This window comes from Ipomoea triloba, chromosome 12, assembly GCF_003576645.1.
Source record: "Ipomoea triloba cultivar NCNSP0323 chromosome 12, ASM357664v1".
Classification (NCBI taxonomy): domain Eukaryota; kingdom Viridiplantae; phylum Streptophyta; class Magnoliopsida; order Solanales; family Convolvulaceae; genus Ipomoea; species Ipomoea triloba.
The window spans coordinates 27,798,048-27,812,743 of record NC_044927.1 but is presented as its reverse complement, the minus strand read 5'-3'; the positions used below and the strand labels follow the sequence as shown (position 1 = coordinate 27,812,743).

At 37.2% G+C, this 14,696-nt stretch overlaps 3 protein-coding genes and 1 pseudogene across 9 annotated transcripts in view; 3 read left to right on the top strand and 1 right to left on the bottom strand.

Moving 5' to 3' along the window:
- Positions 1-618: 618 nt before the first annotated feature.
- On the top strand, positions 619-6,385 carry LOC115999090 (inositol-tetrakisphosphate 1-kinase 1-like). 4 transcript variants are annotated; one of them, XM_031238850.1, is made up of 4 exons: positions 619-2,669; positions 2,760-2,897; positions 4,696-5,488; positions 5,777-6,385. In XM_031238850.1, the coding sequence occupies exon 1, from the start codon at positions 709-711 to the stop codon at positions 1,741-1,743; it is 1,035 nt and encodes a 344-aa protein (XP_031094710.1). In that variant the 5' UTR covers positions 619-708; the 3' UTR covers positions 1,744-2,669; positions 2,760-2,897; positions 4,696-5,488; positions 5,777-6,385. The 4 variants fall into 4 exon arrangements, with proteins under 4 accessions (XP_031094710.1, XP_031094712.1, XP_031094709.1 ...); XM_031238852.1 differs by having other exon boundaries at positions 2,760-5,488; positions 5,842-6,385; XM_031238849.1 differs by having other exon boundaries at positions 2,760-5,488.
- Positions 4,296-6,120, bottom strand: LOC115999089 (transcription factor MYB41-like). The gene is made up of 3 exons (XM_031238848.1): positions 5,766-6,120; positions 4,515-5,447; positions 4,296-4,371 (listed from the first exon to the last, which is right to left on the bottom strand). The coding sequence occupies exons 1-3, from the start codon at positions 6,083-6,085 to the stop codon at positions 4,353-4,355; spliced, it is 1,272 nt and encodes a 423-aa protein (XP_031094708.1). The 5' UTR covers positions 6,086-6,120; the 3' UTR covers positions 4,296-4,352.
- A 4,893-nt stretch (positions 6,386-11,278) lies between the features above and the next one.
- On the top strand, positions 11,279-12,593 carry LOC115999623 (annotated as a pseudogene).
- Positions 12,594-14,055: 1,462 nt separating this feature from the next.
- The window catches only part of LOC115998114 (binding partner of ACD11 1-like), a 2,846-nt gene continuing 2,205 nt past the window's right edge, over positions 14,056-14,696 (top strand). The window contains exons 1-2 of one of the 4 annotated variants that reach the window (XM_031237591.1): positions 14,056-14,161; positions 14,293-14,322. In XM_031237591.1, the coding sequence (XP_031093451.1) occupies positions 14,317-14,322 (6 nt within the window). In that variant the 5' untranslated portion in view covers positions 14,056-14,161; positions 14,293-14,316. The other 3 variants (XM_031237592.1, XM_031237590.1, XM_031237593.1) reach the window with 3 other exon arrangements.

Genomic DNA, 14,696 nt, shown 5'->3' with positions numbered 1-14,696 from the left:
CCTTAACTGATGATGGTTAGGTGAAAAAATGCCTCCATGACCCCTCTAAGTCATTAAATGCGCTATTTATAAAGATGTGATTCAAATATGCGTCGTGGACTTGGCATGTTTGATATGTGTGGTGCATGCACTCGGCCAGTTCGGTGGCAACGAAATGGCGCCCACATGACGCGATAATTGTTTGAGTTCAATTTCTTTTTAGTCGAGCTCGTTACTTGTGATGCACGGTGTGTTTTTAGGTTGGAACATCCTTTTAAATTTTCCCTATATTCATAATAAAAAATAAAATAAAATAAAATGAATGCCCACAGCTACCTTGTGGTCTAGTGACATCCGGTGTTCCAGTTTACACTCTCACATGAATGATGGGAGTGGGGGAGTAGGTTCGAGCTTCAGTGGAAGCAACTTTGACTCTTTGTGCTTTAGTCGGCTATGGAAGTAGTAACAAAATCAGTAGTACTCAACAACAAAAAAATAAAAATAAATAAATAAATAAATAAAATAATGAATGCCCACACGTGTATGCTAGAATCTCCACCGCACTAGGGACAGCCGCCACGTAGTCCTCGTGGTTTCTAAGCTGACTGAGAAGCTTCAGATTCTGTGTTTCCAACCCAATCCAATTCCAGAGCTTAAATTAGGAAATCCTCTTTCGCCTCCCCTACAAATCTAGCTCGCTTTGGGTGCACATTGACGTTATCAGCAACCATGTCGGAATCAGTTGCCGTCCGTGAGCCACCGGAATCCCTCGCCAGCGAGAGGTTTCGCATAGGATATGCACTGGCGCCGAAGAAGGTTCAGAGCTTCATCCAACCTTCACTCGTCGATCATGCTTTCCAAAGAGGAGTCGATCTTGTCCATGTCGATCTCGACAAGCCGCTGGTCGAGCAAGGGCGCTTGGATTGCGTCATTCACAAGGTGTACAGTGAGGATTGGAGGAATCAGCTTGATGATTTCTCCCTCCAAAACCCTAGCGCCGTGATAATCGACCCTCTCGACGCCATATCGCGCCTCCACAATCGGCGTTCCATGCTTGAAGTCGTTAACGACTTGAATGTCTCTAGCGAGAGTGAGATTCTCGGAATTCCGAAGCAGGTTTTCATCGCCGATGATTCCGAGTCCTTGTCCGGCGCTCTGACTCGCGAGGGATTGAGGTTTCCGGTGATTGTCAAGCCGTTGATTGCAAACGGGAGTGCCGGCTCTCACCAGATGTTTCTGGTTTTCAACGAAGAGGGGTTGAAGGATCTGAAACCCCCGATTGTATTGCAGGAATTCGTCAACCATGGCGGTGTCATTTTCAAGGTATACGTCGCCGGGAAGCACGTGCAATGCGTGAAGCGACGATCGTTGCCGGACATATCCGAGGCTAACTTCGGTACATCCGCGAATTTGTTACCCTTCTCTCAAATATCAAATTTAACTGCTCAAGGTTCAAGTGATGACAGCTTTGCCAAGTTGATTGAGGGGGCGGAGATGCCTCCATTGAGTTTCGTAACTGAAGTAGCTAACGAGTTGAGGCGTGCTTTGAAATTGAATCTCTTTAATTTTGATATGATTAGGGACAGTCGAGCTGGAAATCGGTATCTTGTTATTGATATCAATTACTTCCCTGGTTATGCTAAAATGCCTTCCTATGAGACCATTTTGACTGAATTTTTCCTTGACATTGCACACCTGAAGAAAAACAGTCTGTACCCTTTTCACAGATCTGAGATTGGTTCAAAGGATGACAAGCCAGCCTAGTTTTAGAAATTGTTGCGACAAGGATAAAAATGATGAGAGGCATTGTTCTTTGTGTTTAGAATTTGGACTGCAGAGCTTTGTTCTTGACTAAATGAAGGAAAAGCTAACAGAGGCTGCCCTAGGATTTGAACGAGGAAAGACCTTCTAAATCCTTTAAAGGCGCGGATGCTGATCATAAAACCAAGTATGACTAGTCTTAGATTCTACTTCTGTCAGTCAGATAGCTGGGTGAGCCATGCTGACTCTTTCTTCTTTCCTGTTGAACTTTGAAGCTGGTTGTATGTCTAAACATCATGCTGAATGTGGTGTTTTAGAAAACATTTTAGGGATCTTACAAGGAGTGAGAAATTCAATATTTGATCTTGAATCTATGTACACATTTAGTGTATTTGGTTTATAATTTTTCTTTTTCCAGGATTCATTGACCTCTTATTTGCAATGCTGTTTCATGGGCTGATTGATAATGTCTTTCTTGTTTATTGGATTGAAATATTTTAATTTCCTACGTAATGTGGTAAAGGCGCAGGGAATTGTTTTCTCCCTTTACTATTACTAGAAATAAGTTGTCAAACTGAATTGCCCGAAATATTACCTGGTAGAGGCAGGAAACATTGTTTTCTCCCTTTACAAGAGCCAAAGGTGATAAGCAAGTATTTGTGATAACAGATCAACAGGGAGAAATGATGCAGCGTGCCAGCATCATACTCCAAGAACCTCGACAAAATTATGTTTTTCTTGACTTGATTGCTTCCTCAAACTTACCATCTGAGGACTAGAGTAAAGCTAAAGCAAAACGAAGTTTCTTAATTCATGGTTTACATTAAGGGCTGTGAAAACTTTCTTTATGGAAGGATGGAATTGGATACTTGTGAAAATCCCATGTAGATAACCTCCCGCGCAGACTTTAACAATGACGAAAGGACAAGGTATAGCATACTGTATCTATTTTATCATTACACCCTTTAATACATGAACTTCTTATTGACTGGCAAGCTATCTTCTTTGCCCTGTTTCAGGCTCGTGACCATATAGATACATTTGGTTTGAATAGCTGATGCTACAAACACTTAATATGTTGATTTTTCAGCTCAAAAGTTATAGCATGAAGAAGGCAATTAACTTTTTGTGTCACAATATGCCATTCAGATTTTCAGGTAGGTATATACTGCTTTCTCTATTACGCACAGCAGGACGATGCACAGATACCTGTATATCTATATATAAAAATTTCTCTGTGTTTGTGTTAGGTGTAAGGATTATGCTGTGGTGCCATGAGGTGAAATAATGAAACATTTGTTTGTTAAAATGGTTGGTAGAGGTTAGTTCTATATGGCCAACAGTACTACCTACTAACTATCTATACAAACGTGTAATGGAAGTTATTTTTTAGCAAAAGGATACTGTTATAGAATGCCATAGGAGCCACTAAACAATATTAAGTCATATGTCATATGTTATGGTACATAAAATTCAAGACACTTGCACATAATAAAATTCACAAGTTGAGTCTTTGTGATATATTGAGTTTAAAGCAAAAATTCCTTTGTGATATAAAATTCACAAGGTTACTGCATTTCCTTTGTAAGTAATTGACTTTAAAGCAAAAATATAGTTGTAATTTTAAAATTTTGCCTTAGTAATAATATGGTTATACTTTGATATGTATTGATGGAAATATTTCAACCAGCAAGAAAGGTGGGATAAAAATTAACAATAAATAAATAGAAAATAAAAAAAGTCAGAGCTTATGAATAGCAAATAGTTCCATCCATTGCAAGACACAACTAAATTGGAGGTTTATTACCTGGCAACTGAGATGGTTCAAGAGGTTCTATAGGGGGTTTATAACTTTCTCAACTCTTTTATATAAGTATCTAAACTCAAGCTAAACACTTTGGTTTTTGCTTTGGTTATATAGATAGTAACACAAGCAAATTAAATGTATATCATGTACTGTCCATAAAAATTAGCACAGTTTTTGGTATTAGTAGTTAAGCTAAAACACCTTTTTATGGTTTTCCTTTGCATTTTCAAGTAGAAAATAATAAAATATGGAGAAATGACTTGTTTATTTCCAATGAGCTTGCTTGCATGTACTTCAATTTCTTACATGGTTTATGTGGTCTTTCTAATGCTTTCTTCTTGTCTTTTGGGAGATAGAAAGTAATTAAAATTAATTCTCAGCTGGCAGATATATAAGAAGGGACATATAGGTTGTATTTCTTTCACATCTATATCCATGTTGGTGCAATTGGCTATATATAGACAAAACAAAAATGTTTAAAAGATATTGAATAATTGAGTAGATGATGTTTGGCCCGGAGCCTGTATACAATGGTTACCTTACTGTAACATACCAATAAGAGCGTTGTTCCTATATAAATAGATTCAACATCTTTTTATCCCTAAACTGGTGATAGAAAAGGAAAATAATGTTCCGTCATATATTCTTTATTTGTTCTTGTCTAGCTACAAACAAGCCACTAAAATAATAGTGAGCATTTCTTTACAAGAATTTGATAATATAGACTGGACAGTAATGAGGATCAATTGGTCAGAAATTCTTGTCTGCTATTAAGCAATGAAAACCGCTGGTTTGGTGGGACTGGTTATGGAGAAAAGGTTTGGCTGCAAAAAAAAAGAAAAAAAAAAATTAGGTTGAAGAATTATAATCTAACATAAAATGTTTATATAATTAGTGTAGGAAAGTAGGAAACGCATTAAGAAGTACTCAAAAGACTTGGTTTAAAGTTGAAATATGTTCTACTTACTATAAGATGTCTTGCCAGTAAGAGTCAGTTGCTTCATCATCATCCACTTTAATGTCTCTCCAAGCTTCAAAGGTGGTTGTTGCATTAGGCACATGGTTGGGAATATCGTGCTTCAGGTTTGCTGAAATAGTATATTTTTCTTTGTCGGTTTCCCAATCAATACTACTGCTTGGATTCTCAGGGAAAGGGGATGCGGGGATTAGTGTGGGAAATATTGGATTACTAGGAATGCCCTCGCTACTGGGAACATTTAATGGTGATGATGACGACACTGTGAAGGCATTAGTCATGAGCTTATTGCTGTCATCATTAATTCTGGAAACGTTGGAGTTGGTTGTTTGCCCTTGATTAGTCTCGTTTGAGATGATACCAGGATGATGAATTTGAATCTCTGAATTTTGAGAAGTTGATGAAGTGGCAACTGAACCAGAACAGCTGATGTTTGGCGGAAGCCTACTGAAATTGTATGAGCTTCCCAGATTACACAATCCCCCCTGCAACTGTGGATTCAGTAATGCAAGATGATCAAGAAGCTGGTTACAGGAACCAAACTGAGTTGCTAATTCTGGAATTTGGCTCTGAGCCTCATTCGTGGTATTGTTAACGCTACCCCGGAGTTGTAATTGAAGTGCCATGAAATTCTGCAACAACTGGAGTTCATTTGCTATTTGCGCCGCATCTGAACATAGCCTGAGAGCATTAATACTGTCCCAAAGAGGATTTGCGACATTGCTGTTATTGCCCATGTTGGCAGCAGCAACGAGCAGCTGAGGTAGATTTGCAAGGGCGTCGATGAAGTTGATATCAGTTCTTGGCCTATGCGTTACCGGGTCAATACCCATTTGCAGCAACCTTTTACGAAGATGAGTATTCCAGTGATTCTTGATCTCGTTATCAGTTCTTCCTGGAAGTCGCATTGCAATGGCTGACCACCTGCAGATTATTAGCGCACACATCATCATGGAGAATTAAAGGTAAGGTAATCACGATATTTTCAGCTTATTTCGGTTTTTCTTTTGTTAGACCACAATAGGCCCTAACTATATGAGACACTTTTAAGCTCATACCGGGCGGTCTAATTAAGCGACAAAGTGTTGGTTATATTGGTTTTTTCATACGAGAGGGAGTTTTTTGAACTCCTGGTCTTTCTTAAGGGATAAGAGTGCAACGCCACTCAGCCAACCAAGCTGGTTAAGCTTATTTCGGTTTCAATAGCTATAACTACTGATTGTTGCATGAGAAGTAATTTACTTGTTTCCCAGAACTGAATGAAGCTTGATGATGAGTTGTTCTTCCTCCTCCTCGAACTTGCCTCTCTTGATGTCAGGCCGGAGATAGTTTGTCCACCGGAGGCGGCAGCTCTTCCCACAGCGGTTAAGCCCAGCGAGCTTCGGGACTGCTCTCCAGCTTCCATGCCCGTGCTTTCGGATGTAATCTACCAGTTTTTTATCCTCCTCGGGCGTCCAAGGCCCCTTCTTCACGCCACCGGCATTCTCATCTCCCCTGCCACCGCTGCTGCCGCTGAGCGTCGGTGATGACGGCCGCCTCATTGTGCCGGCCACCACCTGCATGTAAGGAGGAGAAGAAGAATGAAGGGAAAGCAAGTTTGCTCTTTAGGCTCTGTACGAATGTGGGATTGAGGGTGGTTTATATGGATATGGTGCTGTTTGAAAACAGGAGTTGACACCGTAAAGTGTGATGAAGAAGCATTACTTTTAATGACATGGACACCAACTTTAGTTTTCACCATTCTTTTATTTTCTTTTCCTTTTTGAGGGACAAAATCTAATGGTTAGAAGAGTTGGAAAACCTAATTGGTCTACTTGGAAACAATGTCAAAAATGAAACAACAAGACAAAGTTTGTCTATGACATCATAATCTAACAATATTAGTATATCACTTTAGTATATGAAGTAATACATTTAATCTTTTAAAAGTAACACTTACGGTTAATCAATTGTAGTATGAGTAGATTTAGTTTTTTAGTATAAATTTAGTCTCTAAATTGTTTAAAAAATAGCATGTTGAACAATATGGTTATAGAAAAATTAATAGGGGTGTACATTGGATAATTCTGTCATTTATTATTGTGTTTGACCGCGTTTGATGTATTTTGATAGTCTTTGATATGATGTTTTAAGAGTGCTGATAAGAAATATACTTCGGGTTACCGACCCATACATACTGAGCACCGAATCCGACTCTATGTATAGTGAAGATTTCGATCTCAGGAGAATACTCAATTGACCAGACTTAAAGATGACTTGACTTGAAAATTAAATTAGATTGGCTCAAATAAAAATGCTAATAGACTAACTTAGTTAAAATTGTCCAAAAATGCAAAACTTGTTATTATATACGGAGTCTCATTTTATGAGAGACTAAATACAAATGTATTGCTTGCAAAGCATACATCAATCTTATAATCTTAATATAGTTAAGAACTTGTCCTCGTACATAGACATCCAAGACAGGTGTCTTTCGTTCACAATAGAGGTTTGTAATATGTAAACGAGGTTGAGTAGGTTTCACTTCATTAACCATCGCGACTGAAAGATATTATCTTATCGCGCAAGGAAATTAAATTAAATTAAGCATCTCTATTATCTTATCGCGCAAGGAAATTAAATTAAATTAAGCATCTCATTAATTTCAAACTGGATTACCGACTTACGTTTGCATGCATTTGGGGAGTTGCAGCACACGTGGAGTACGAACAATGGAGGCCTTCCATTGGGTCCCACGAGGCTCAAATATAAAATTGATTAGCATGGAGAGATTATATTATGTTTAATTTGTTTTTATAACCTAAACTTTTAGAATTCTTGGTTGGCGTGAGTGGTCAGTGTACTCTTGTTCCTTAAGAGATGTCTAAAGTTTAAACTCCCTCTCACGTGAAAGAATGATCATATTTTAAACTCAATAAATTTGCCCTCAAACTCAAACTCATGAGGAGGTAAATCCAGTCAGTCTAGTTTCAATACTCTTCACCAAATTTTATTTTATGCACAAAGAGTCCAAACCAAATGTAAATCTCCAATATTTATGATAGGTGTCCGTCTCGTTCCGGTACTCATCACCAAATTCTATTTTACGCACAAAGTCTAAACCAAACGCAAATCTCCAATATTCATGATAGGAATCGAACGCAAATTTTCAATATTCATGATACCAATCAAACTAAACCCTATTGCTGGATTATATTTAATATGTTTATTTTGACCCTATGATTACACATTCTTGCAAGTAAGCTCTGATCTTCCGGGCGGAATTACCCAAGAAACCAACATTAGTTCTAACGGCACATTATTATAATGTATCCTATGGATGCTTCTGTATGTACGGTGATCAAACCTCCGTCGTCTCATGTTTCCTCATACTAGGATATGGTCGGGAAAACCCTCCGGGGAAACACTGCGCAGACAATATAATGTTTAATTTGTTTTGTTTTTTGTACCAAAAATCCAAAATAATTAAATCTGCAGTACAGAAATGCTGAGTTACGTTTTCGATTGTTCGTTATGGAAGTAGGCTTCCTTTTCGTTTCTTTTTTATTTTTTTGTGCTCCAGCTATTGTCCAACGTATACGCTACATAACTGCTTTTTAATTTTGAGAAAAAAATATGTACAAGAGGGCTATATATATATATATATATATATATATATCAACTTCTTTTGATTGAAAAAAAAAACCCTTAATTTTCATTGAGCAGAGTTTTAGATTTGAATAATAAATGTTAGAAGAAATGATCTTCAAACATTTATGTTGAAGCAATTTGTAAGTTAACCCAACGCGATTAGCATGCATCACTCAATTAGATATGTCGATATAGAGGATTGTTTCTAGCCACAGGCTCTAAATTTTTAAAAAATTTTATGGGATTTAATTTTTGTAATAACTGACAAACCACACATGAGAAATAAACCGTACTAGAAAAGTCTTGTGCAATAGACTCAACCTAGAAAGTGTTAGTAAGAACCAACTCGTGACATTTTGGAATAAGAATCATGTTGCACCACTTGGTTATTATTCCTTTCGGGGCTTGATTCATATTTTTGTTGATATTGTTAGTGTGACTCATTCTAAATTTATACATCTAATTGGTTCTTTGTACTGAATAAACTCGGTTCATGTGTATGTGACGTATTAAGAAGTTCTATATCAAATATTCTTTCAAGTAATAATTAAACTTTATAAACGTGACTTGAATTTATAATTATGTATATTGATATCTTATGACAAGAGAAAATTAAGAAATAAAGATGGAAAAAAAGAAAAAAGATACGTGGTCATCTCAACTGCTCCAAAGACGTCCACATTACACAGTTGATCTTCCACGACCAACCCTGTACGCAGGAACCTATCTAGCCTTCTGCTACTTTGATCTCCATACGTCATTAACTGCTAACACACGAAATATAACGTTTTCAAGTACTGACGTTATGCATATTATACATACGGAGTATACTAAAAATAAATTGCAATCAAATACCCCGTATAACGGCCAGAACAATAACTGCGAATCAGTCTTCTCATCTTAACCGTGCGTATTATATTTATTTTTTATTTTTTTGATAATAAATATTTATATTTAAGCATTGATTCACTTAGGCCAATTTAATTCACCAGCTTAAAAACATGCCATTTATTATTTTGCATAATCTCATATATCTTCATAAGTAGTTCATGTTCTTCATACTTATATTTGGAATAACAAAAGCAACCACAATCAAGTTGGTCAAACAGTTGATTTGGAAGATCTCTTTGTCTATAGGCAACCTAAGTTGGTTTACTCTATAATGGACTTCGGCTAGAGTTATAAAGTAAACTTCACTCATAGCATATTTTTGAGTAGCAACTCCTTGTGGTCCGTTGCAGGTCGTAATTGATGGAAAGGAAAATTAATGCAATTCTTAATGGATGGAAAAAAACACTCTTTAAAACATATGAAATACACGCAAACTACATATGAAAATTAAACCGTACTAGAAAAAGATAATCTTATAGGACGGGCTCATAGAGCACAGGTTTCATTGTGCAATTGTCCCTAATGGGTGCTAATTTCAACATTAGTGCCTAATTACTTCATGAATTACCTAATTATGGGTGTCTTTTCTTCTGTTTTTTACGTGAGAGCTAGATTTGGGAGTTGGCATGGTTTCTTAAATAGTCAATCTGGGGGTTAGAGGGATGGTAGACACTTGCTGGGTTTTTCCTCACTTCTTACCTCATTTCTTTCCACTTTCCCCACATTCACAAGCTATCCTTTTAATTTATAAAAAAATGATAATAAAATTTTATTATGTCTGAATCGATCAAGGAATAGAAAGAGGCCAAGGTGTGATAAAAGAGAAAACTCTTATCTACTATTTCATCTTAATTTATGGTTATTTTTAAATCTTTTTTTTTTGTGAAGATTTTAAATCTCACATTGAGTGGTTATTTAGATCACCATTCACAAACACAAGATTTTTGTTATTTCTATGGTTGTTTGGCTATATATATCAAGTTCTTTCTCAGCTCCCTTTTATTCGACCGGATGTGAATACTTGTAAAACATACAATTATTAAATAGTAACTTATTATTGAATTCCAAGTTTCTTAATTGTTATCTACACAATAATTAATTTAAATTACGAGTATTTGATGATTTTTTTTTTATAATTGAGATATTATTTTGTATTAGTAAACAATATAAATATCAAATGTATAATAAGGAGCTAATTTTATTAGAGAAGGAGAAAGAAAATGCAAAAATGATAGGGGCTTCAATAATATTGAATTCTATAACAATTCAAAAGTTGTCATTTAAATGATAAGATGGGAGAATGGAATATAAATTTTCATATGCATATTATAGGGATAATTCCTCTCTTGTGTAGAAATAATTAGCGATGTACTGTTAGTCACATCTATAGAGAGACCAATGTAATCTATTTGCCTATTGGATGACAAACTTTTCATAATCACGATGAATATGTGTTTCCATTTTTTGAGGCACTCTTTGAAAGACTCAAAAATATAATTTCTCTTTCCTAATCTTGTTAGTGTTGCGTGACCTAAATTGATATAGTACATTAGTACGTGTTTTTATTTTTTTCTTCTTTTTTATCGCATAAAAAAATATCTCGAAAATCTTAATGGTCTTTTATATATGGTTCATAAGAACATGTCTAATGCCCTTGGGGTAAACCCAAAATGATTAGCCGATCCAAAACAACCAAGTATGTTAAAATCCTATCAATGAAAAGAAAACGTCATTGTTGGGTGAACTTGGAAATCTACAGGCCATATTTACGTATTCAACCGGTCTCAAAGGTAAGAGCGGTACAATTTAAGACGGTTTATCACCAATTTGTTTCCCCCCACCCAACAATTTTTTTGTTGGGTATAAAAAAATTAAAAGAGGGTTTATCACCAATTTCCTAAGACATCAAGTGGTTTACAAAATAAAAAGAAGTAGGCGGGGTGGAATTTGTAATAAGTGAAAACTAAAGGGTCGATGTTTAAATGAAACTTCCAACACCATTCTCGCGCGCCATTTCCCAATTTTCCACCGCTTCGACTCCGTACGTTCTCGATCTCTCCCACTCTCCCAGGTTCATTAATCTTTCTCTCTCTCTCAGGTTCGTTCATCTCTCTCACCAGCCACCATAAACGTATAGATTTGAGATTTCGATAGTGCGTGTGTATATATGTAAGTGCATGCTTACGGTTGGTGAGTACAGAATGAGAAATCTTTCTCAGGATAGTTCGGGAGACATGGTCGGAGTTCACGAGAGCACCGGTGGAAAGGCGATCGAGAACTCGCCACCGCCGTTTCTGTGTAAGACATATGACATGGTGGACGATCCGTCGACCGACGGCGTGGTGTCGTGGAGTAAGAGCAACCAGAGTTTCGTGGTTTGGAATGTGCCGAGGCTCACTAAAGATATTTTGCCCAAATACTTCAAGCACAACAACTTCTCCAGTTTTGTCAGACAGTTGAACACTTATGTTAGCATCATATTCCTTTTTTTTGTTTTGATCTTCAATTCACTCTTCGTCTTCTGGTTTATGCTACATTTGGAATTTTTGCTCCAGGAATTACTTATAATAAACCCTAAATTACGCACTTCTACGTTGATGTAGTGGATTTGCTTAATAATTACATCATTACTTTCTCAGCTTTCCCCCGTTCCTGCTGTATACCTGAATTTGTGTTTGAAGCTTTGATTATGTATGCTTGAATGGTGGCCTGAAAAGTTATAGGTAACTCTAAGGATATAATCTGAATTTGGAAATTTGAATTAATATATCTCTTGCTTGATTTGTAAATTGCAAGTGAAGTCATTTAGTTAGGTTCTGTTGAATGTTGATAGACAATATGTTTTCTCCAGAGTGTTATGTATAACTCTGTAATTTATCAGTTGAAGGAAATTTGGTGTGTCTAAATATTGCTGGAGCCTGGAGGGGAACTAATTTTTTGTTTTAAGAGTCTTCATCTATCTTTTGGGTAAGCAGGGGTTCAGGAAAATTGACACTGATCAATGGGAATTTGCTAATGAGGGATTTTTGAGAGGTGATAAGCATCTCCTAAAGACTATAAGCAGGAGAAAACCATCCCACTCTCAGGTACATCAACAACCACAGCAAGTTCAGAGAGCTACAGTTGAGCCATGCATTGAAGTTGGGATGCTTGGGTTAGTAGAAGAGGTGGATGCACTTAAAAGAGATAAAGATTTTCTTATGCAGGAGATAGGGGAGTCTAGACAGCATCAGCAGGCAACAGATCACATGTTGCAGAGTGTTGGGCAGAGGGTTCATTTGATGGAACAGCGACGACTGGAAATGATGTCATGTCTTGCAAAGGCCATTCAGAGCCCCTTCTTTCTAGCCCAATTTGTGCATCAACAAGGTGATAACAACAGGTGCATTTTAGGGGTGGATAAGAAAAGGAGACTTCCAACCTAGGAAGAAGAAAATTTTGTGTGCAAAACAGTTAAGGATTGCCAGGTTCCAGCCTCTACTGAATGAAGCAGGAAAAGCAGATTCTGCTAGGCTTGAACCAAAAGTTAGTAAACAGATGGTTCCTTGACTGATAATGTGCATCAGACTCCAATTGCATTACATAGTGGTAGCACATCAAATAATACTTCCAATGTTGGTCACTCAATGGCGGCATGGCGCTAGCTTCATCAGTACCCCATGTGACAATGGAATTGGAGCTTACATTGAATCCTAGTTCAGCACCTATTTCAGAAGTCCAATATTTTTCTGATCTGGTACCCCAGGAGGCTAGAGTGAGGCAGTTTACCGAGATGGATGCACTCACTTCTCCACTGGATAAAGTTTCACTTCACTTTCTAGTAAAAGTTCATTCCACCACTTTCTATATGGGCTTAATCCTTTCATTCTTTCATTTGACTTCCGAAGATTCCATCCATTCATGTATTTTTTCAATAGTTATACCATGGACGTGTCACAATTTGCATACTAAATGCTCACAATTTGAATTGTCAACATTCAGAAGTATTCAGTATGCAAATTGTGAACGTTTAGTTGTAAACATCTAGTATATAAATTGTGAAAGTATGTAAACATGGTATTGTGGACCCTTCACAGAATAATTTGTTTTTTTTTCCGGTATTGAATTGAATTTATGTAGAGAAAACTTGCTAGGTTTTTTTGGGGCGATGTTAGAAGCCCAATTAGTGAAGATGACTAGCCCATAGCTTTAGAAGTAGTGAAAAGTAGTTGCCCAAGTCCAATTGCATTAAGAAAAATTGAATAGAAGTATAGAACTCTGTAATGAGAAAATAAAGTGATTTTATGCATATAACCCAACATCCTACCATATTCTTAGCATTTGCAAGTTTTATTTTTTTCCCTTTATATTATATAAAATTGAAATTATTAAAATATTTAAAACTGAATTATACTCCATAATTTAATTTAAGTGCTTGAAATAAAAAATAAAATTCACTAATATTAAGAAATGTTTTTTGTTGTCAGGCCACGATATGTTATGAGCAGACTCTAAGAGCAGAGCATGCAGCAAAATCGAGCAATGGATAGCGAAGCCAAGCCGTATAAAGGCGAGCAGCCCTTATAGCATAGCAATAGCAAACGGCCTTCCGTAGCAGTAATTCCATTCATTCGAGGTTCTTCATGATTCATTATATTCCCATAATTTGTGCTTGCCCCTGTGCGACCCCAGGGAAGGATTTAGGCGCTTTGAACAGCCTCGTTCCCTGGTCCTCTCAAATCCCATTTTTTCATCGACAGGTAGGGTTAATTCTAAGGTAGAAACAAAATTTGGTGAGGCCTAACTAATGTAAGGAAATGTTCAATGTACGCATCTTGCCTTAATGCAGTTTCTAAAAAAAAGTTGTGCCTATATTCTCTTGGTTCGGTCGTTGAAAAATATCTTTTTGATTCGGTACATCCCTCACATTTATGACGTGAGTACCTCGAAAAGGAAACTGCGTGACCACTCCTCCAACCCTTTTCACCCGTCTACGTTATTGACCCCACGCCCATCCGTTTCGCCCGCCCGCCCGCACCCGACACACACGCCGCGCTCTCCTCGTCCAAATCTTGGCTCCTAAGCAGAGTAAGCTCAAGTTCCTCCTAAACCGACTCATATACTCTATATACCCGCTGGTAACTTCCTTCAAAGCCTCTCTCTCTCTCTCTCTCTATATCTATCTCTGTCTCTATCAATCTGTATATATACACGAAAACTAGCCGCAGTATTACACGGAGAATACTGACATTCTTCTATTGATCAGCAGGAGTTTCTTTGTTTCTAAGATTCGATGTCGGTCAGTCTCTCAGCAATCTCTTTGACCGCAACTATTTTCCTCCCTTTGTGTCGGTGAATTGTTTCCTGCTTTACTGAATCGATTTGTTGCGGATGTTGGTGAAGTTTTATGGGATGTGATAGTGTGTTAAGAAATCCGTGTTTTGTTTCATCGATCTGATAGTTCTCTAGGCTGAATTTACTGCTGAGATATTTGGTTGGGGCTTTCATGGGTTTTCAGAAATGATTGGGGATTGAAGTACGGTTTTATTCCTTGATGCAATCAGAATATTACAAGTAATATTGGCAGTGTAAAGTTGTTGAAATCACGCATAATGATATAGGAAAGGTCATAAGAGGATGCTTCCATATAAGCATGAGGGGGGGGGGGGGGGG